The sequence below is a fragment of the Poecile atricapillus genome, chromosome 13 (assembly GCF_030490865.1).
Source record: "Poecile atricapillus isolate bPoeAtr1 chromosome 13, bPoeAtr1.hap1, whole genome shotgun sequence".
Classification (NCBI taxonomy): domain Eukaryota; kingdom Metazoa; phylum Chordata; class Aves; order Passeriformes; family Paridae; genus Poecile; species Poecile atricapillus.
Genome location: NC_081261.1, coordinates 6951507 through 6974153, shown reverse-complemented (window position 1 = coordinate 6974153; position 22647 = coordinate 6951507). Strand labels below are relative to the sequence as shown.

General features: G+C 51.8%; 1 protein-coding gene across 2 annotated transcripts in view; it reads right to left on the bottom strand.

Moving 5' to 3' along the window:
* The window catches only part of FLT4 (fms related receptor tyrosine kinase 4), a 57853-nt gene that overhangs the window by 28608 nt on the left and 6598 nt on the right, over nucleotides 1–22647 (bottom strand). For both annotated transcript variants that reach the window (XM_058848605.1, XM_058848604.1), the window contains exons 2-3: nucleotides 7899–7995; nucleotides 1521–1792 (exon numbers count right to left, since the gene is read on the bottom strand). In XM_058848605.1, coding sequence (XP_058704588.1) covers nucleotides 1521–1792; nucleotides 7899–7995 — 369 coding nt within the window. The remainder of the gene's footprint in view (nucleotides 1–1520; nucleotides 1793–7898; nucleotides 7996–22647) is intronic.

Genomic DNA, 22647 nt, shown 5'->3' with positions numbered 1-22647 from the left:
CAGGAACAGGCTTTATCTGAACGTTCTGCAGTGGCTCTGCTTGCCATATGCCTGGGTTTTCCTAACATCTCCCTTCTCCTGCCTGAAAGCCTGCCCTGTCTGGAAAGGCAGATACTGAGGTTTTCTAGATGCTTGATAACCATAAGAGAGCCCAGCCTGATTGGACTGACTATGAACATGTGCTGTGTAGCCATGTGCACAGCAGTGCTGCGAGAAGGATCTGTTGCACACACGCTGTTCACGGGCACCGTGAGTCCCACGGGCCCTAACAATGTGGGATTTATTGCCCCTAACCTGCACCATGTGCACACTCTGGTAAGCAGGAGAGCAGCTCCTGAGCAGCAGAGAGGCTGGAGGTGAGAGAAGGTGGATCAGGGGGAAAAGTGTCATTTGTTGGATCACAGAGAAAATCAGTTCTTGCAAAAGCACTCCCTGCATGTAAGCTTGTGGGGTTGTACTCATTTTCAGTGTATCTAAGAAGTTCTCTGCCTCCATCCTAATACAGCCCTCTAGAGTGTCTGAACACCCCTGTCCAACTCAGAGATGTCTGAAATCCAGGCAGGCTCTGTCCTGTTTTAGGGTGGGCAGCATAGCCCATGGAAAGAGGAAGCAATTGCTCAAACAGACTTCAATTCCTCTCTAACAGCTGCCCAGCTTTTCTGATTTGCCCCTGCATTTTTCTCTGCATAGCTGCAGAGGCAAAATTGGCTTTGCCCTGGGACTTCTGAAAAATGCATCTTATATGTCATGACCTGCCTGGCTCATGACAACTGCACCAACTAATAAATGGGGGTGGAAAGAGAAATAGCTCAGCCAACTGTTTCCAGGGGACAGAGTTCATTTATCTTGCTGGAGCCTGCTGTGAGCAGTGGGGGAGACGACAGAGGAGGAACCTCTGGGACACAGAGATGCTGAGTATTGGCCCCAAAGCCACTCCCTAAGCTGAGTTTCCAGCCCCAAGCCTGGTGAACATCCCCTCCTCTGCCAAAATGCGCCTCATAACCCTGCCTGCACGGGCAGCCCCTGTGCAGTGTGGAGAGGGGCATCTGGATCTGTCACCGTGGAGCAGCTCAGGCCAGCAGGTCTGGGAACAGGCTGCACATGGAGTGTTTGTACCACTTATCCTCTGCCTCTCAGTCTCATCTTTATGAAACACTACCACCCCTGGCCACCAGCACCTCAGGGAGCCCCCAGCTGCCCAGAAGATAACTCCTATGCTTTTTTTAGTGGTGGAGTGTCTCTGAGGCCAGGCTCTCACTCCTTGAATTCCTGCATTCCAGCCCGGCTGGAGCGATGCCCCCAGGATGAGATATAATTGAATCCCAGGCGCTGCTGCCATGGATGGATATTGGTCACCTGCACTTCCAGGGAACCGGCCCTTGGTCCCCTCCCCAGGAATGCAGGAGCCACGCTCTGCCCTGGGAGGCACATTGAGATGTTTAATCTTTCAGATATTATGTTGGTGCACTGGCTGCCCCGAGGCCCCCAGCCTGCAGGTGCACACCACCGACAGCTCTTACCTCTCACAAACACGTAGGTGCTGACTGCTGTGGTGCCCTCGATTTTGGCATCAATGTACTTGTAGTAGCAGCGGTAGTAACCTGTGTCGTTCGCCTGTGCCTCTGTCAGCAGCAGCACTTTGCAGTACGGCTTGGTGCCGGTCCCCTCGCAGTCCTCCTCTTGGATTGCCCGGCCGCTGCTGGGGGCTGCTGAGGCCACCAACTCAGTCTCCTCCTTCCCAGCAGGATCCACCTTGCCCCCTGGCCACGACCACTCCAAAGGGTGCTGGCCTCTAGACATGGGCAAAAAGCAGCATTAGCTTGGGGCTGAGCATGGTGACCGCAGTGGTTTTATTGCTCTGTGTGACTCTGTGCACACCTGCATGTGGCCCAGCCAGACACCAGTCTGGGGCTGAGGCATGGAGGAATGGCCATCCTCCAAGGGAAAAAACAGGCACAAGGAAATGGCAAACAGATTCCTTAAGTGCTGGGCAAGCAAATCATCATCATCCCCTTCCCCAGGCCACCTCTCTGGCCATGCTAAGCTGTAAGGTATCAGCCCACTCACAGGCAGGCCCCTCTGTCCCATGGCTCTGTCCTGCTGGTATGAATGCCAGGACAGTGAAACACACAGGGCCCTGAGGGAAAGGTTCCATTTATTTTCTATTCCCTCTCATTATTAAAAGGGTCCAGAGCTATTAGGGAAACACATGTATGTGATGATTTCCCTTGGCTCAGCGTAGCTGCTGGCTGGGACTCATTGTGTGATGAATGGAGTGGGAAGAAGAATGGGGGAAGGAGAGCAGACTGGAAAGAAAGCAAAAAAGAGAAAAGCAGGAGGGAGTCAGGGATAAAAGACAGCAAGGGGAAAACAAGAGGAGGCTCAGCTGACTGCCTTCTGGCCAGCTGCCAGCTGTTTGCTTCCCCGTTGCAGTGGGAGGGGGTTCCCTTGCTCTGCACAGCATCCTGCAGCCCCTCAAAACCCCAGCTGCTGCCCCTTCCCACCTCTGCAGGGACACTGAGCTGCAGACACCTCTCTGATGGCTTGACCACAAAGGCTGTCCAGCAGCAGCCCAAAGACAGACAGAAAAGTCCAGGAACTCAAGAAACCCCCAGACAGAAAGTGCACGTGTGTATTTATATACAGCTGAGGATCTCCAGAGCGGGAGCTTGCATGTGCACACACGTGCCACCGTAGCTCGTTATAACCGTACTTGTTTACTACAAACAAAAAAAGCCTTTATTCCACACTGGAAGTTTCCTTCTGTGAAATCAGAGCCCCTTTCAGAGGAAGGACTAGCCCCCACTTGAAAGTTTGCCAAATTGCTAAAAGTCACTTAAGTACGTGCAAAAAAAAAAAGAAACGGGGAAAAAAGAAGCCATCGTAAGAGACAGCTGTGGGGTAAAAATGGTCTTTTGTCAGCATCGTTGGCTCTATGAGGGGAAACTGGGTTCATCTATTATGCAAGCTGGGAATAGACATGTTGGCACACGTAGCTCCTCTGCCAGGACAGCTCCGTGGGCAGATGCCTTTAAGTACATTGACTTAAAGCCAGACTGTGACCATCACCAGACAGCAAGGGACAGCGAGGAGGAAGTGAGATAAGGTGCCATTGGAAGGCACAATGGCTCAGACACAACGAGGACAGGATTTCTGTCCAAGCATGGGGGAAAGACCTGCTCCTTTGTTTGTCTTCAGCAGCTGATATATCTTCCTGCAGACTTTGCTCCCTTCCAGCTCGCTGCAGATGAGTTTGGAGAGAGTGCTGCACTCTTCCTACGTTGCCAAGCACAAGGGCTCTGGAGGCAGTAATGAGCCCTTGGGGACAGCCACACAACCCCTCTTACCCAGCTCAAACTTCTCCTTTCACTAAAAATGCCATCAGTGCCTGAGGCAGGGCTGTAAGTACAGCTCTGGCAGCTTGTGTTCATGAAGCACAGGCAAACTTCTCCCAAGTACCAGTCTCACAAACACTTCAATAAAAATAAGAACTGAATTTTGAGTTTTTCCCATCCTACTCATACACATGGAAAATAACAGTAAAACTGATCACTAAACCAGGAACACCTGATGGCCTCTGCCATAGCTGCTGCTGCTGTGTCCACAGACCCGCTGCATTGGCACAGACCATGGGGCTGTCCCTGCTTTCAGCCCAGAGCTGAGAGCTTCAGACCAGGCATTTTTGGCACTCCACTTGGAGGAGGGTAATTGTAAAAGTCTCCAGCGTTTCCGCTTTCTGTTTGTTTACCTACTGGGATTTTCACACATTATCAGATCCACTTGTTTCATTAACCATCAAGGCCAGCAGTAGTTGAGTGATGTGTGTTTATATAAACATGGATGGGCCAGTGCACACAGACATGCTGACCAGCCTGTGGGCAGCTCAACCCAGGGATTCCTTTCAGATGTGCTTTCATTTCCTTTCATGTGTCCATAGGCTTGGTGAGGACATAGAAGGTGTGGGCAGTACTGTGAGTCCAAGTTAGTGTCACTGGTGTGTTAAGAGGACCAGAAGGAGGCAGGAATGAGGGCAGGCCAGGCTCACATGGATTTATTTCTGAATCTACCCTGTGCATTTGGTCCAAGCAGGAGTTTTGGATAGTTCTCTCTCTCCTATCTGTCACCTTCCAAGATTTATTCCCAAGTTGTTTTCTTTCAGCTCAGTGATAATGTGCCTTTTGGCGATGGAGCCTGCTGATGCCAGCTGGAAAAAAATGCACTGTAGTCTTCTCCACAGCTGTTTTCCTCAATCTTTTCAGGATAGATGCTCTTCAAGGGAGATGTTGCAATTGGCACCCCTCTTCTTCAATCCTCTTTGAAACTCCCATGTGTGGTATGATGGGCAAAGCTGGTTGTGGCTTTGTGGCTTAGCTGGGATAAACCAGATTCCTCTCAGCACCATGGAGGATGTTCACAGCAGCCACAAACATGTAGGACAGAGCAGCAGGTGGTGTGTGTTCCTGGATACCACTCTGGAGCAATGGTTGTGGGGCTTCATATTGTCCTCAGGCTCCTTCAGCCCTGCCACAGTGCTCATTTCCTCCACAGGAGCCAAGAGGGCTATGGGGTCAAATATTTCCTCTCTGCCACAGACAGGTTTGCACATCTGTGAGTCAGCTCTGGTAACAGGTCACTGGGCAGCAAAGGACATCCTGGCCCTTGCTTGGTTTGCTCCCCATCTGTAACGTGCTGGTCATGGATGGGGAGATGAAAAATCCACAACTTGTGCTCCAGGTGCTCATGAGACAGCCTCGTTTATTATTCAGAACTCACTTAAATACCCAATTCAAAAACTCCTGGGCTTGATATCTATTGGCTGAGATCTCTCTCCCTGCCCAGCTTCCTGGCCAGTGATGTGCTTACATCTCAGCTTGGATGGGGCTGGCTGAGGGTCCCCTGTAACTTATCCAGGGACATGTTCAGGCATGAATTAGGCTAGCTGGATTGGATTTGTGTTATGGTCAGATTTACTTTGTCCAGTCCAGGCCAGCTGTACTGTGACAATACTGTGACACCCACCTGTGTGCCCAGCACCTGCGGGATGGGATGGGATGGGATGGGATGGGATGGGATGGGATGGGATGGGATGGGATGGGATGGGATGGGATGGGATGGGATGGCACAGCCAGGACCAAGCTGATCCCTCCAGGGGTTTCTGCTGTTGTGCAGCTGGCTCCTGTGGGATTTGCTCCAATGCTCATGAGCTGGAACAGCACAGGCTCTCTGCTTTCCCTCCACACAGGCTGCTGAGGGCATGAATGCAGAGATTCACAATATTCTTTCCTTCCTTCTAAGAATAGGAGCTAATAAAAGCTGCACTGTCCATTTAGGCATCAGTCCCTTCCCCCTGTTCTGCCACATGCTTGGATCAAAACACCCCTGGGGCTCTCAGCCAGCCCTGGCACAATCTCTGTTTTGGGGAGTGTTCCTGCACTGGTCCCCTGCTCTGTCTGGGTCTCTCAAGGGTGCCTTGTGCTGGGCGACAAGGGAACAGGACTGCATGTGGTGGCATTTGCAAAAGCAGAGCCCCAGCATCTGGTGGCTCCTTGTGTGTGTGTTGTGTCTTTGGGTATCTGTTAAGCACGCCCAGCTCCAGAGGCATAGCTTATCCCATGGCCTGGAATGGACTCTGGTCACTGATGAGGCTTGGTGGGCTGTGGAGCAGGGCTGCAGAGCTGTGGATGTCTCAGATCCAGGCTGCTGCAAGGGAGCCTGAGAGCACAGTTGGCTACAGGACTCTCACGCTCGGTGGGTGAAGCTTGAAAGGTCTCCAGGGAGTCTCACACGGGGGTTTTGAGCTCATCTTTCTGCTGAAGCACTGCTTCAAGAAAGCCTGTACTCCTGGCTCCAGGGCAGCTGGAAGAGCAGCCAGAGGACATTGTTCTCAAGGGAAGACCAGGGTCAAACAGAAGTCACCTCCAACACGATGCTCAGCAGGAAATCCCTGGATCCTGGATTTGATTTCGTATTTTTTTCTGCCCTACCCTGCCCCACCACCCTCTCCTTTGCCTGTTTTCTTGGTGGTCTACATGTTTTTCCCTTCAGCTCCCACTAACACAAGCCAGGTCTTCCCAGGGTGGGCCATGGTCCAGAGAAGAGGTTGGAGAAGCAGCTGGGTGTAATTAGAGATCCAGGGACCAGGAAAGATTTACTCTTCATTCAAATGAAGTAAGTGTCCCACAAAGTCCTCTCCTCAAGACAGACAAACACAGGACTGAGAGCTCAGAAGGAAAAGGGGAACACTCTGAGCCATGCAGGAGATACTGAGACTTATCTATCTGCACATGGTGTGAAGGACACTGCACAGCCCCAAGGAGCGCAGCTGGGACAGCAGGATGCAGAGGCAAGGAGCAGCCAAAGAGCAATATGGGCAGAGGGTAGATGGGTTTTAATGCTGTTTGCAGATGGTCCTGTGCTCTTTGGCTAGCCAGTTCAGTCTTTCACATCTGCACTTTCTTTTACCACAACTGTGACTTCAGTATGCCCTTGAACCTTGGCTCAATCTATAGACAACAGTCTTGAAAGTGCTTTCTGCATTCCTTTCTGGGCCCCTGTTGAGAAAGGGTCTGCCTTTCTTCTAAGCTCATTCAGAATATCCTCACTGAATCTCACCTCTTCCAAGGTTTTAATAGAGACTGTCAGTTCCCACATCCCTCTGTGGAGAAAAGTACCACGGCAGAGCACTGGAACCCCCGAACTCCCTTCTCTTCCTCTATGCTCCCACAGTGGCTCTATGGCTGACCACAGCCCCCTGTGGACAGTCATGGACAGACCTCCAACTCACACATTTCCTACATCTCAGCACACATGATGGCTTTCCAAGTCACCAGATGAAAACAAGCCCACAACCAGTCAGCTTCCCAGACCAAGTGAAATCAGTTCAGTAATTAATATCAACAACCTTTCCTCTGTCCTTCTCCCTTGGTTATGAACTGGTTCACAAAGGAAAAGCAATGCCATCTGTTCCAGGAAAAGTTAAATATGTTTGTGACAAGACATGAACACAATGCCAGCCAAGTGTTTGCAGTAATTGCTCTGTGGTTATATATAACACTGAGAAACACCCATTTGAGGCCCACACTGAATTTAGATCCCCATTGGACACAGCATTCAGATCCCAAGCATGGATCTGTTTTCAGCTGCTGAAGGGAAACTCCAGGAAAATTGACCTTGGGCAATTCTCCCACTTGTTTATGTTTTTGGGTTGTTTGTTGGGGTTTTTTTATGCTTTCTGGGACAGGAGGCAGTCCAGAAAACATGCACAGCCAAGTGTCCCAGTATAGATCACTTCAGACACACCACCTCAGAGCCACAGTGTACAAAACAGAAATTCTCCAGCTCCTCTCACAGTTATTCACCTGGCCTGGCTGTGGCTTCTTTTCGCCCACATATAGAAAGGGAGAGCATTAAATCCCACCTTTCTAGAAAAGCTGGAGGCCTCTCATAGCCACCATTCAGTACAGCCTTGCCTTCTCCCATAGATATTTCTCAGTGTCCCCCAAATGTCCCACTAGATTTAGAAAGCAGAGTTTCAATCTCAGTGGCCCCAATGAGGTGAGAATAAGCAACATCAGAGAAAGACAAGGAGAGTCAGGAAGACCAGTTTCCCTGAAGAGCTTACAAGAAAGCTATCCAATCACACAAAATGTTTCTCTATTTTTCTTCTTCTCTGAAAGACTACAGCAGAGGTTATCACTCAATCCTCTGAGACGTCTTTTGCTTCTTTTTCAATTAATTAGATGAATTCACACTTGGGAGATGTGGAAGATTTGTAGTCAGACATGCTAATTTGCAGGAGTACTACAGCCAAGGTGTCCCTGGTGGGCTCTCCTTGCCTGGTTCTCCAACACTCACCAGGCAAGAGTAGTCTAGACAGAGCCACACCTGCTGGTGCCTACCTGCAGGTGATGGTCAGCGTGTCCTTGGCGTTGATGACGTGCTCCTCCTCGGTGATGCTCAGAGTAGGAGGGGTCATAGAATAGCTGCTCACCAGATCTGTGGAGAGAAAGGAGAGGGGATGATGCACAAGCCTGGGCCCAATGCTGTGGTCAGCAGCTATCCTGGTGCCACAGAGAGGGACAAAGGCTTTTGAAGGGAAAATCTCCTTGGGGTCTGCTCCTACAAGGTAGTTAATGCTGGCTCAGTGGGACACAAAAGGTTTGCCTGCAGCCCTCCTGGCTCAAGTGGGCAGTTCTTCAGCTCTTGGGCCAGGGCCGGACAGCCTCTGGGCTCTGATAGACATGGATGAGGGCCACAAAAAGAATAGAAGATCAGAAATTGAGAAATTCAGCTGTGGCCATTCCTCACCAGGTGAATGATACTGGGCTTGCTTGGACCAGGGCTCTGAAATGATCCCCTCTGCTAACCGGAGGGAGTCTGGCAGATTTTTCCATACACATGTAGCTTTCTGTAATCAGGGGGACAAATCAGAGATGCCCAAATACCACAAATGTGGTGTACTGAGATGCTCTCTGGAGCCAAGAGGCATTCATGGAATGCCCTTCTCCTGAGGAGCACTCTCAGGTACAGTCACCTGACTAGGACCAACCTTTGTGGATTGCAGCAGCCCCCTTCCCTGTACCACCAGACAGGCATTCCAGGAGTGAAATTATCCAGGCTCAGGGACAGGCAGTTAAACATTATCATGCTCTTCTTCCAGATTTTTTCAGGGAGAGTCCCACTTTTTGTGTGTTTGCATCTCTGGCATGCCAGACACGCACCCTAAGTGAGCTCCTCATGGACAAAACATCTCGAAGTACCGGTTACCCTCAGAGACTACTGTTGTTTTTCATCAGCACAGTGTTGCTGACTGTCATTACTTCATGATCTTTATCTTAAAACTCCAGCTTCTGGAGATGTGAGATAATTCAAAAGAAGTCTCAGTCTCGTTGACTGCAAAAACAAGCAAACTAACCAGAAATAGAGAGGGGGAAAAATGTTACGGAATGTGAGACTGTGACTCAGGTAGGTGCTAAATGCTAAGGAAGAAAAGAATGCAAAAATATGCTGCTAGCTTGACTTTCTACAAAAACATGAGGTTTTTTGCAACTGTGTTCTATGTATGCCTGTTTCCTTCCCTTGTAACATTCAAACCCAGGTACCAGAGAGATCTGGCAGGGTTGGAGAGGTCTCAAGCATGTGGTGTTTCCACGTGTTTCACAAGCAGCTGTAACACCTTTCCTCCAAAACTGTGACTGAAGGACTACAGGTCGAGAGCCTCAGGATGAGAGGAAATGGTCTTGGGTTGCACCAGAGGAGGTTAACATGGGATATTAGTAAAAATTTCTACATTGAACAGGTGGTCAGGCATTGGAACAGGCTTCCCAGAGTAGTGGTAGAGCCACCATCCCTGGAAGTGTTCAAAAGACATGTGGCACTTGGGGACATGATTTAGTGGTGAACACGGTGGTGCTGGGTTAGTGGCTGGACTTGATGATCTTGGAAGTCTTTTCCAGCATTAATCATCCAATGAGTCTAAGAATGTTTCTTTATGGGGAGCCCTGATCCAGGAGACAACAAATGGCCACCAGTTTCTCAGACACAGGGGTGGCATGGGGATCCAGGCTGGTGGAGAAGCCACAGTGTCCAGGGCCCCCTTGCCACCGGGAGAGGCTGCTGAGGGGGACACAGCGATGAGGGACGTGCGGAGCAGCACCGCCAGCCCTGCCAGGCCCGGGCTGCCGGCCTTGTTCTCCCCAATTGTTCTCCACTTCCTTCCCGCCTGCGCGCAGCCCTGAGGTGGTGTCCCCATGGCTGCCCCCATGGCAACAGCAGGGTGACAGCCATCTCCCTCTGCCATCTCCCGCCTCCCCTCCGCTTGCCCACATGAAGGAGCGTCAACACAGGGGCAGTCCTGGCCCACCTCCTGTGTGCGTGTCCCGCTGCCACGGCCTGTCCTACAGACACCTCTCCCTCAACAACAACAGCAGCAGCCACCACTTGTCACTCAACACACGGGTCGGTGTCGCTGTAGTCCCTGGGGCTGCGTGCACTCGGCCACCATGGAGGACACCCCGCCTTGTGCCTCCAACCTCCCCTTCTCCAAAGGAGGGCACCTCAGATGTCACACAGAAAAAATGTGCCCTGGGGCTGTGAAAATAAATGACCGCATTTTTTGTAAAATCCCTTCAAAATGTAACAAGGTTTATTAAAAAAAGGAGGCGGGGGAAGGAATCTGTCTGCTAAGCTGCGTTTCCTATTAATGCCGGACATGCTTATCCCAGTGCAAACACTGCTCTCCAGATGGCCACAGCTTCCCTGTCCATCGTCCCAGGGAGCAGCTGGGGGTGCCAGCCACCCCCACAGTGCTCAGCCCAAAATGCAGAAGATAATGGCTTGCATGGGGCTGGCTGGGGACTGCAAACCCTCTCATCCTGTCCGTGCTCTGGGGCAGCAAGCAGAAAGGTAATCCCCAAAACCCCGGCACAGCCAGCTCCAGGGCTGGCTGCAACAGGCACTGAATTAGGTCTTAAAACTGGCATAGTCCCTCTGCTTGAACCACTAAATAAGTGCCAATGTGGCAGAAGTGTCTTGCACCACTGAGGCTGGGGGGAGCAGGACAGTGACAGAAATATCCCCCTGCCTCCCTTCATGTGCTGCCTGGTGACCTGTTAGCAAACAACACCAGGGGGTGGAGGGGAAGAAAGGAAAAGTACGATCTGTGCAGGTTGGGGCTGTGGGATTCCTGCAGATGCATCCTGTCCATGGCCCTCTGTGAGTACAACAGGAAAAGGAACCACTGCTCACTCCGAAAGCACCGTGGCGTGGGGCTGGGGACACTCCTGGTGCTGGCAGCACTGCTGGGCCAGCTCTCGTGGCCATCCCAGATCGCTGGGAACTTTGGGGACTCCCTGCACTGGCTCACTCTGGGGACCCACTGCTCACGCTGATGCCCCACATTAGGCCTCACATTTTGGGGTGACGATGCCCAGAGCCACCCACAGCATCCAGGACAGGCAAAGTGATGCATAGACTCATTCCCAGCCTGCAAAATCATCTTCAAAGACATCAGCTTTCCCTGCAAAAATTCTCTATCACTCTGTGCTTGCCAGATGGATCCACCCCATTGCTGGCCTTGCCCTTTCCCTCCCCGAGGGAGCGCATGCCCTGCCATGGCTCTCTCCTGCATTTCGCTCTCTCCAGCACTGAACTTGGTGCTGGGTTTGGCCATTAAATCTCTGCTAACCGACACACAGATGGTTTGTGTCTCTGGCAAATCCCAGGGTGAGAGGGAGATGTCTCCAGAGCATGGAGTGTCTCCTCTCCTCTGAGTCCCTCCTTCCCCACCTCCAACCCCTGTGATGCTTTATCTCCTCAGCCCTCTGAGCAGCTCCCGCTTTCTCCCGCACACCCAATTGTGCCCTTGCACAGGGAGAGCATTAATGTAATTAAAAAGGCATGCAGCAGCTCTGGCTTTGTTTTTTCAAGATGGTTGCAGCTTTTTTCAAGCAAGTTGGCAGCAGGATATTAAAATAAACAGAGGGGGATTGATGGGATGTGGCGAGAGGAAGCAGGATCACACAGCCAGTCACACCTTGTCTATTTCCAGAGGAGCACGTTTCCCAGCAGTTTTCCTTGCCTTGATCTTGCAGTGCGTGGCTCTGAAAGAGGCCAGGCTGCACTGAGAGCCTTCTCCTTATCACTGGTGGCTGCTTCATTTTCAGGTCCCTCTACCTCTTTCTGCTCCCTGACACGACTGCTGCTCTCAGTTGCATCCTGCATCCAGGGTTCTTCCAGTCTCATGGGAAAGCCACGTTCACCCTGGAAAGGGCTATCCACCCCAGGGCATATCACAGCCTGACCTCTTCTCTCCACCCTTGGGCATGTGGGAAAGCCCCGTACAGGGCCTGGATTTGCCTTGCGATGGCTGCAGATGCTAAATCCCTGCAGAGTGGCATCAGTGCCAGAGTCAGCACTGCCAGAGCGTGCTATGGCTTTGGGAATAGAGCAAAGGCTGTGTCTGGGACAAGGTACAGCATGGTATGGCACAGTACGACACATTCCTCTCTGCCTGCTTCCACTCACAGGAAGCCCTGCACCGGATCCTGCCCCAAGCCCCCACACACCACCTCAGCCCCTCTCTGCTTCCCCTTCCCTCCCTCTCTGCTGAGCTGGCCTGCTGACTGATTAACGGGGCGCCTTTCCGGAGAGGGATTTTGTTCACACTCTGTCCTTCTCGCTGACTTCCTTCCCTGCTCTGGGCTGGATCGCTCTGGTCACAGCCATCACATGTCCCCAGCTAACCGGCCCAGCTCTCGCTCCTGCCACCACACCTTGGGGTTCTGTGACAAGAGCTACAAGATAACATGCACGAAGAAAAGCTGGTCCAGGTGAGGCCTGTCTCCCTGCACCTTGCACACCCAGCCCAGCCTGCCCACCCCAGTGCTGTACTGGGGCAAAAGATAGGCTGGAAGGGAAAAAAAGAGTGTCCTTTCCCCCAGCAAAGCTCCCCTGACCCTGCTGTCACCCCACCTCTACTTTGCTGTTTTCAGACAAAAATTCCCAGGCAATGAGCATCTGTTCAACAAAGCAATGCAGGAACTCAAGATTTGGGCACTTTCTAAAAAGGAAAATTTTGTTTGCAGCAGTTACTGTGGGCATATATGAGCTCTGCTCCTGAACAGACAACAGTAAAATTCTGGTACTTTGCTGGCCAAGAGGGACTGTTCAAAAGAGCAGCAGTAGCTAGCACTGGGGCAGAGGGAGGAGAAGCCTTGCTTTGTTCTTTCTGCAGACTTCTCCTGCTTTCCAGGCTGGACTTGTCTGAATTAGCAGTATTTTCTGGCAAAACTGCATGTGCCCCACAGGAACTAACTCTTGCACCTCTGGTGCCATTTCCCCCCGACTCCAGTTACAATTCCCCACCTGCCCTGTGCTGGTATAACTCACTGCCCTCGTGCTGGAGGACCTGTGGTTGCCCACAGACATGTGGAAAGTCCACGTGCCAGAGGCAGAGTCAGGCCAAATTCCCACCTACAGGGCTGAAGTTCCCCCATAGAGCAACTTGTTCTCATGCACGGGGCAAGCATCCAACTGTGGGTTGGAGCGGCAAAGCGTGAGTGTCACGTCACACAAGGAGCAGGCAGCTGGCAGAGCAGCAGGGGAAATTTGAAGTAGGGCTGTCAGCTCCTCCTCTTCCTCCTCCCAGTGCTCTCCAGCAGGGAGGAAGGCTTGTTTTGCAGAGAGGTGAGATAACACATGAGGCAGAGAAACAAACGTCAGGCTCCAGATGATGTAGGGATGAAACACCAGGTGTCTTCTCTCCAGTCTCACAGTGGGCAGAGTGAGCCCCAAACCATAGTGGGAACTGACACCAAAATAGAGCAGATTCTGCCCAGAAGCCTGTGCCCAAGGACTGCCAGGGCAGGGTGACAGCCACTCAGGCCCACAGTGAAGCTGGGAGGAAAACAGAGATGGAAACAGGCTAATGAGCAAGCAATGAACAAATGAGAAAAGATAATGATATGAAACTGAAAATCACCCCCAAACTATGCATGTGCACAAGTTAAAACAGAGAAGACTCCTTCTTTTATGGATTCATGGAAGAATTTCCTTGTCCCATAAGTCAGGGTTGACCCTCAGTTCAGACCTGCCTCAGAAGGGTTAAGGGCTGCATTTCTCAGCGCAGGACCAGCCCCTCTGATCCTGTGTTGGGCTACAGCATCACAGTCCCAGCCACACAACTGAGCCCACACCCCAGGGCTCACTCAGGCCTTGGGCAGCACCTCTCCCGTTCTCACAGCGGGCAGTGCTCAGTCCTTTGGTCTATGAATTTTTGTCCACGGACTTCAAAGCCCTGAAACAACACCAAATCAAAGCAGGGCAGATTTATATCTTCACCAGTTTGTGAGGACTTTCCTAAAGCATCAGATGTTCCATTGCTTCAATTAGGACATGTGTCCTTTCTCAGGGGACAGAAAGGAAAAATAATTATAGAAACTCAGTCAATACAAACAGAGGTGACCATCATTATTGGGTGTCTGGTCCTTCCTGTCCCCCACCAGAAGTGTGAGACATCATCTTTGCCCCAAAATACCTGTGGACCAGTTGGTGTGTGGAGGCAGGAGCCCCCTGAGCAGGAACCAACAGGAGGGCTGAGGAAGGGGCCACCAGAGGACCACCAGAGCTGGTGGAAATGCTTTTCTCTTGGCACCAGACTCAGACATACCCTAAATATCCTGGGTCTGTAGCAATGCCAGGTGAGGAGGAAGGACGTGCTGAAACAGACAGGGCATTTGGGGACTGAAGGAACAGGGCTCTCCTCCAGCTCAGCACCTGCAACCAGGTGAGACCCCATCCAGAGCATCCCCCCGCCTGGCAGCCAAGCGGGGAGAGGGATGGGGTGGGCAGAGATATAAGCAGCACATTACAGGACAGCAGCATGGTCACAGCACAAGCAGAAACCACAGCCAGAGCAGCAGCACCCTGAGGCTGGGCATTCCACCCTGCTTCCACAGCCCCTGGCACTCCACAGCTGCACATCCAGTGCCTGTGGCTCTGGCCAAACAGGCCTCAGTCCGAAAAGCTGCTTGGCCTCAGTGCATGCACCCCAACAGGTCTCTTTAGCCTCTCATGACTGACCAACTTTAATTAACTGGTTCTTTTCTGGTATCCCATTACCACCTGTACTGATGGGTAAGGAGGCAAAAAGGCCCAAGCTCTCTGGGCTCCTTCAACATTTCATCTTCTGAGCTGAGCGTCCATCAGGGAAGAGAAACAGAGCAGCTCAAAAGCTTCCAAGAGGGATGGGCTGTCCTGAGACCAAAGTTACCCGTGTATCCCTGTCCCTTGGTGCCTCCAGGGAGGGATTTATGTCAGGGCATTTCCGAGCCAGCTGCCCTGGGCAGCAAAGCACGGCTACACCCAATGCCTGGCCATGCTCTCACCTGTTTTTGGGACTCTGCTGTGCCCCAGGGTCCGGCCACCACGTCATCCCAAAGCATCCCGAAGAGGGGTCAGTCTGGGAGTGTTTATCTGTCTGCCGTTCTCCCTTGGCAGGAAGCACTATCTCACCATCGCCCTGCTCGCTCCAGCCCGGTTTCCTGCTCCATCCTGCCAGGTTTACCCTGCTTTTTCCTCCTCCCCTCCCCCTGCCCCACGGCTGTCAGGCCATGTTTGCATTTCTGTCTCCTGCCGTCTTTCCTCTCCCTAGCCGTGCCCCCCCTCGCTCGCTCCCCGCTCCATCCTCCCCGAGAGGCTCCGTCCTGAGCCAAAGTTAGCCCGTGTCAGGTAGCCACATGTCCGGCCGGGGGCAGCGGGTCAGCCGGGGCCACCCTGCAGACCTCCTCCAGGATCTCTGCTGTCAGCAGCCTCCCCGGGCCCCAGGGGAGCGCCTGTTCGCTGCCCTCGCTGCAGCGAGGGATGCTCCGGCACATCAGAGGGCTGGTTTCCCCTCGGTGGCCGCCGGCCCACCCTTTCTGCTGCGGCCAGGGCTGGCCAGACGCTGCTTTGTTTGGTCCTCCATTCACTGGATCGCCCCGCGTTTGTTGGCTGCCTGGTCCTGCCCGGAGAATCCTTTTCCTGCCTTTGAGATAGAGGATGCTCGAGCCATCTGTGTGTTTTATTTCCTTGTAGAAACTAACAAGCCAAGGATTGCTTCCTCTCCCTGACATTTCAGAGGGCAGCTCCGGCTCAGCGGGATGCGCGGGGAGGGGAGGGGGAGCCCAGCGCCTTCAGACAGGAACAGGACCTATTCTGTTCACAGGATTCACTCCTCAAGGGGCAGAAATCCTCAGACCTACCCAAACGCCTGTGGCAGCTCCCACTCTGCCACCGCCGTGGCTCTGCAGGGGTCCTGGGGGAGCCACCCTGCTTAGCATACATAACCACCCCTCTTCCAGTGGCCCCTATTAACTGCACGGCTAAACCCTTGCAAAACTCAATTAAAATTATCCTCCTACATCTTAAGGACTGTCAGGTTGCTTCTCTTCCTGTTTTAATTTACTTCTTTCAAAATCTTGCCCTGCTCACATTCTCTGCCCCAGCAGGGTGTGATTAACGTGCCGTAGAAGGAGCAGAGACATTGGATGGTTTTAGGGGACTGATATCAGCAGCTAATACCGTTCATTACATCTCTGACTTGAAGGGATGCAAAGGATGATCCACAGCTTGTGAGAAACGAGTGCTGGTCCAAGTCCACTACTTGGCATAAGGTATTGCCAGCACAAATGCATGGCCAGGATGAGCTAGGGACCTCCTCCTGTGGGCCCTGGGGGTCTGGAATCTCTGGGCAAGTGCTTTGGGAAAGGTTTGTACTGCTGCTCCCTCCAGTTAATCTATTTGGGACTGCACAGGAGTTGCCAGGGCATTGCAGGATTCAGAGGTTAATTCCACCCTGTGACTATCCAGGTGTAACTCCAGGAGCTTTGCTGGGCTGAGGTACCTCTGGCAGCAGTGGGTACAAACCTGTGGAACCCTAAGGACACATCTTTGGCCCCTGAGAAGAAATGGCAGCCCATCAGTGGTTAAAAGGAAATGATGGAATGAAATTACAATCCACTGCTTCTTACACTGTACCTGATGGTGCTACGAGGCAGATGACCAAGTACCTCTTCATGCAACTCAGCTAAATTGTGGATTTTTCCACTGTGGGATACCCACAGAGAGATTCCCAAAGAGAGATAAGCTCCTAGAAGACAAGTCATTACCAACTCTTACACACCATGATCCAGGTGAGACATCCAGGTCCAGGAGTCTCTAAACCACCCACTGCCGTAACAGAGTGGGTACATCCAGGATCTCCCTGTCCATGCCAGGGCATCACCCCCTTTCCCAGAGCCCCAACTGCCCATGCTGAGACTGCTGGCAGTCCAGGCAAAGCCAAGACCAGTTTCAGCACCTGGGCAGAGGCTTCCACCCACAGCACCTGGATTTTTAGAGAAAGGGAAAAGACTAAGAAACAGTGGAGAGAGACCCTTAGATTCAACATCATCAACTACAGCTCCATCGTGACCCATTTCCAGAGGCTCAGGTAAACTCCTGCCAAAGCAAACTGCAGGTGTACTGTTGGGGGAAGATGGAGTTTAAGCCATGTGAGGCCTCAGTATCCAACTCTTGCTGAGAGATGAGGAGACAGAGGTAGCTGACCGGGAAGTCAGACAGAGCCCGAGGGTCGGTACTGAGCACAGAGAGAAAAGGGCAGTAGCATATGGAAAGAAAAAAACAAGTCACAGGTTTGCTTTTCCATGATGTGTGTGGGCTTAATTGCTGGCCTTTGAAGTTTAACTCTTCCCAAGACTGTTTGCTTGTGGACAGACTTAGCAGGACACTGAAAAAACCCTCTACACCACTCAGGGCAGGTTTCCCCCATGTGAGCAAAGCCTGGGGTGCCCTACCTGCCTCCTGCCCAGCCTGCTGTGCCAGACTGACTTTGCTGGGCTTTTTCAGGGGTCTGCAAGCCCTGCAGCTGTGTTGGGAGAGAATGTACTGAGTGGAAAAGACCTGCTTCTCCACCTTCATGTCCCTGGAGTCTGCATCCAGATGTTTGCTACTTAGCTGTGAACTGAAATCAACTCAGAGCCCTCAAACCAAAGAGCTGCCCTCGAGCTGGCAGTCCCTGTTCTCTGCAGCACAACCCACCCTCAAGCTGATCTCCAGCTGCAGGGTGCAAGAGCAGCTGATTGATAAACAGGGTAAGTGGGGAAAAAATAGTTTTGCAATTAGATGATTATCTTGGCCCTCAAAAACCTGCATTCAACTCACCATCTGCTCTAGGCTCCCAGGAAGGCCATCATACAGCTTCCATGTACCTCCATCCCTGCCTGAAAAACGTATACTGGTGCAAGAGAGGAGGGATCCTTATTCCTTCTAATTAAAGGTACACAGGGAACAAAGAAAATTAATTTAGCCCAGAGTCAATGCAACATGAAAAAGCTACATTAGATGAGGATGGGTGCAAAAAGTAGGAAGCACAAGCAAAATGCAGGAGGAATTTAAACTTCCTGATTATCAAAGAGGGGGCTTCAAGCACTGAGTATAATCTAAAAATAATAATAATAAAGCAAAGGGAAGAGTGATCAGGGACACAGAGAGAGCTGCTGCATGGGGAGCACGAGCCCTCCTCCCTGCGCAGCCTCTCCGTGCGCACCTGCACGTGCACACACGAGCATTGGCACGACCCTGGGTGGGGTGGGCGCAAGGGGAGCCAGGAAGATCACAGGCACACACTCTTCAAAGAAGAATTAGTCATCAGAGGTAGCAGCAGAGGAAGGAAGGCTCAGGTACGAGGTCAGACACAAGCAGTGAGGGCTGACGGAGGAGTTCTGAGCGCTCGCTGCAGATCTAAGAGCCCTCGGCGCGAACAGGACGGGAGGTGGGATCCCTGGGGTAAATGCACCTACAGCACATAGGAGATAAGGAATTTCAACCCTCCACTGCATATCTCAGCTTGGCTTTCTGCCATTCCTGAAAGCAGCCAGAGCTGCCCAAACCCACAGTCTTCCCTGACGTGGTTAATGAAATCTTATTCTGTTCTCTGCAGAATCCCCAGGAGGGATGGGCTCTAAGAGCACAGCAAAGCTCTCCCCTCACAGGATTTTGCTGCACCTCAGCCCTGGGTCAGTGATCCCATCTGCTCCCTGCTGGGCAAAGATATGCAGAGACTCAGGGCAATGGAAGGAAGTCTGGCCCTGTGGGGCTGTCCAGGGCATTGATGGCAAGTTACAGATGCACACACTCTCAGTTTCTCTTGGCACAGAGCTGTGACCACAAGCCAGGACCCACTGCAGCAGGAGATGATAATCATCATCTCTGAGAGCCAAAGTGTATTGGGGCATTCGCATCACTTGAGATTAGCTGGCTGTTTAACATCTGCACAGATTTCTCTCTCCACCTCCACATAACACCCCTTGTGCAGCTATGAAACTAATTTAATTCCCTTCCAAGAAAGGCTGAGTTGGAAATGTCACACTTTGTATATCACAGCACAATTCCTACAATGAAACGCCCAGCCTAAATGGCACTATAGGACTCTGGCTTTATTTGAAGGCCAATAAGCTAAACCTCCTTCTTCTGCTTTTTAAAAATAGCTTACGACAGGGTGACCAAGCTCCACAAACACGCAGTTACTCTCTGTTAGTGTGCAGAGCTGACTGTTGTTTTCCTTCTCCAAGGTGCTTCCCTTGCCACAGAGCGCAGTGGGAAGAGCACGCAAGCGGACGAGATGGGAAGGAAGCGTTTACACATGCTAATGACTTCCAGCCAAGGAGCACAAGTACCAACAGGGAAACGCTGCTAAAGAAACAATGCCACTTCCTCGGCTCACCCTGTTTGGTCACCGTGAGGTACTCGAGGCTCAGAGCTGTGGGGCAAGGCTGGTGATGGCCTCTCCATCCCCCTGGGAATTCAAGGTGTGGATGAAGGAAAGACACATTATCTTGATCCATAAATGCAGGAGAAGCTGTTTGGGAGTAGAGGTGTTTTGGCACCATAGTGGACCAAAGGGGCCAGGACAGACACTGGCCCTTCCCCACTCCCAGAAATGTGGGTCTGGAGGCGAGAGTTCTTCCAAGTGCCATTCAGGTTCATTTCATCATACACATCCCTCTGTATGCCAGAACAGGTTTCCTAAGTTCATGTGGGGTCCTGTTTATTTTTCCTTTTTTTAAAATCACTATTGTATTAAGAAGTGTTTTTCTTTTGGCAAAGGTTACCATGGGGCCAACACTGTGCGGAGTCTTCTGCCTTCTATCACCACTAAAACCTCTGAGCCAGAGCTCAGCCCAGCCACGTCGCTTATCTTCAATGAAGGCAGGCTTGGATTTCCCCCTCCGTAGAAAAAATAGATCCCAGAACTCCCCCTCTCCCCCAGTGCATTCTTTCAAATGCCACCCACTCCTTGTTATTGATGGGAGTCTGGAGAGCCAGGGATTAACTGCCTCAGGCTGCATCAAGCTTTATTTGTCTAAGCAGCCAAGGGTGAGGGACAGCCATAAATATTGTGAAATGCTGAACGTTGTGGAGGGGCAACACTGGGCAATGCAGGCACCTTGGCAGCAGGGATTGCATCTTGGGCTGGACACAATCCTGGTGTGACCAATGTCACTGGGAAGGTTCCTGCTTCCTTACAATACAGGGACTTTGAGGAACATCAAACTCCATCCTCATGTTTTAACTGTGGACACCGCGCTACACCCAGTGCAGCACGAACAGCGGTGCCTCTGTCAGTCCTGGTAGCACAGGAGTAAGCAAACATGGTGAGGAAAATCCCACTTCAAAGCTGTCACCCAAGGGGACACATCCTGGGTCAGTGCCTGCCTGCCTGCCCAGAACAGGGCACTACTGCAGGATATGCTGCAACTGCCCTCCCCTTGCACACTGGGATGTCACAGCACAGAGAGGAGATGAAAGACCAGGATATGCCCTGATCCCATCCCAGCATCAGCAGGACTGCCAGAACCAGCACTTACAGCCCAGGAGCTGCCAAGTCTGACAGTTTGGCAACAGCCAACAAACCCCGTGAGGAGGCATCTGGCCCAGATGCACACTCTGTTAACTAAATTGCTTTACAAGGCATTAGCAGGTAACTCCTTTTGGAGGAAAGGCAGTTTCTTCCCCCGTGCTTCATCCCAGCACTAGGACCTGCCCAGCGGTGCAGCGATCTCCTTGGTGTGGATGTGTGCACCTCCTGTGGGGGCACTCTGCTCTGCAGCTGGCTGCCACACTCTGGGACATGCTGCTAAACCTCTGCCCTTTGCTTCCCGAGGGCCGGGGGCTGCAGTGTGGGGGAGGGATTGATGGCCACTCAGACACAGTTATGTCCCTCTAGGGACTCTGCTTGGGCTGGGATGATGCAGGGTGTGAGTGATGGATTTCTGTGGGCACTGGATGCCGTCACCTCTGCTGGACATGGTTTTGCTTGCTGCCATCACTCTGAGCTGGCAGTTTCCAAATCTGAGTATAAACCACCATTCATGCCCAATCTTCCTGCCTCAGCAAATGTCAAGATTTACTGTATATCACGGAAAATACTGGCTTGACCTGCACTTATGTCAGTATTTATTTTTTTAGGTCACTACATGTAATATCCATCTCAGTGGACACCAGTGCTTCAGAAATGGGGAAAACAAGTTACAGATGGAAAGCTAAACCTGGAGCCGAACCACTGTCAACACACACGTGTCTGTGCAGACACATACGTGGTGCACCAAATCAGTTTGGGAAATTACTGGAGGAATTTCCAGGCCCTGCTACATAGCCCTGTGCCTTTTTGTGGAATAAATAAAATCAGTAAATCTTTTACACATTTCCCTGCTACATGAAGAGCTCGAGTGCCTCTGTAGCTCAGGATGATGGAGGACACCAAAACCCTCCATGGGTGTCACAAGTCTTGTGGAGATGCAGACAGATCCTCATGAACCTGTGGAGCCACTGCCCAGCTCAGAGCACCTCGCTGTGTCCTGCAAGGCCTGCCAAGCCCCATTCCTGCCAGCAGCTGGAATGAAGACCCTGCTGCAGGATGGGGACAGTGACCCAGGGGGAGGCCTGGGTGCCAGGGGCGCTGCTTGCTGGCTACCACCGGCTGCTCAGCCACCGTGAGCTTGCAAATTCTTTATAAACTTCCACCGTGACACAATTACTCGGGGGCCAGATTCTGAAGCTCTTCCTTCTTTCTTTACTCAGAAGCTCCACTGAAGTTACTGAGACATTGGCCTAAATACAACTGAAGGAGTTCAGGATTTTGCCCAGTAATAAAAACTTCCTTCCTTTGTCTACTGCTCACTCCAAATGATCCCACCACCTCCCAGCCTCCTCCTCGCCTCAGCTCCCAAGGCTGGGGCCGTCAGTTGTTTTGATGTTGCTCTTACATTTTACCCTCAGCCAGACCATGCCCATCCCCTCATGCAGCTGCTGAGGTGGAGAGAGCTGGGGTGGCCAGTGAGGAAGAGGGGGAAATTGTGGGGTTAAATACAACCTGGCTGAGGCACAGAGCTGGTCTTGGGAACGTGGATGTATGCAGACACCATGCAGGCTGGGAGCTGGCTCTGCCATCACCTCCCCAATTACTTCAACGCCTCCTTGAGGACAGGTTGGAGCATCTCCAAAAATGCCTTTCTCCCCCCTGCTGAGCACAGAGCAAATGCCTTGGGCTCTACACCAAACTTTTCTGTGAGGGAATGGGTGAGATGATTCTTGCCCAGGAAAGTACAGCAGGAAGTTAACTCATCTCACTGCAATGACACATGCTAGAAAGTGACACCATAAAAAACACATACGACTTTAAACAAATAACTTGCAAAATGAATTTTGCTGCTTTTACTGCCTCAAAATAGCCAGGAGGATGCAAATCCCTGTCATTCCCCAAGGGCATCTCATCCTCAGCATGCCCATCTGAAACATGCACTGGGGTTTGGAGCAGGAGCTCACGCTTCCTTCCCATGTCCACCAGCCTTGCACACACCTGTGTCACAGACAGGGCAGCACAGGAACACACATGGACAGATACAGCAACTCCTTTTGCACCAGTCTCCCTGCCTGTGCTGCTTGTTCCAAAAACACGAAAGGAATTTGAATTCAGCTGAAGTGAGAAGCATTTGGTCCTGAGGTACCACCATGGTTTGATGACCTAAACCTCAGTCTTGCAACTCATGGATGCTCATGTGTGTGACCTGGTCAGACAGTGGGTGGCTCAGAGAGAACTGACACAACCCC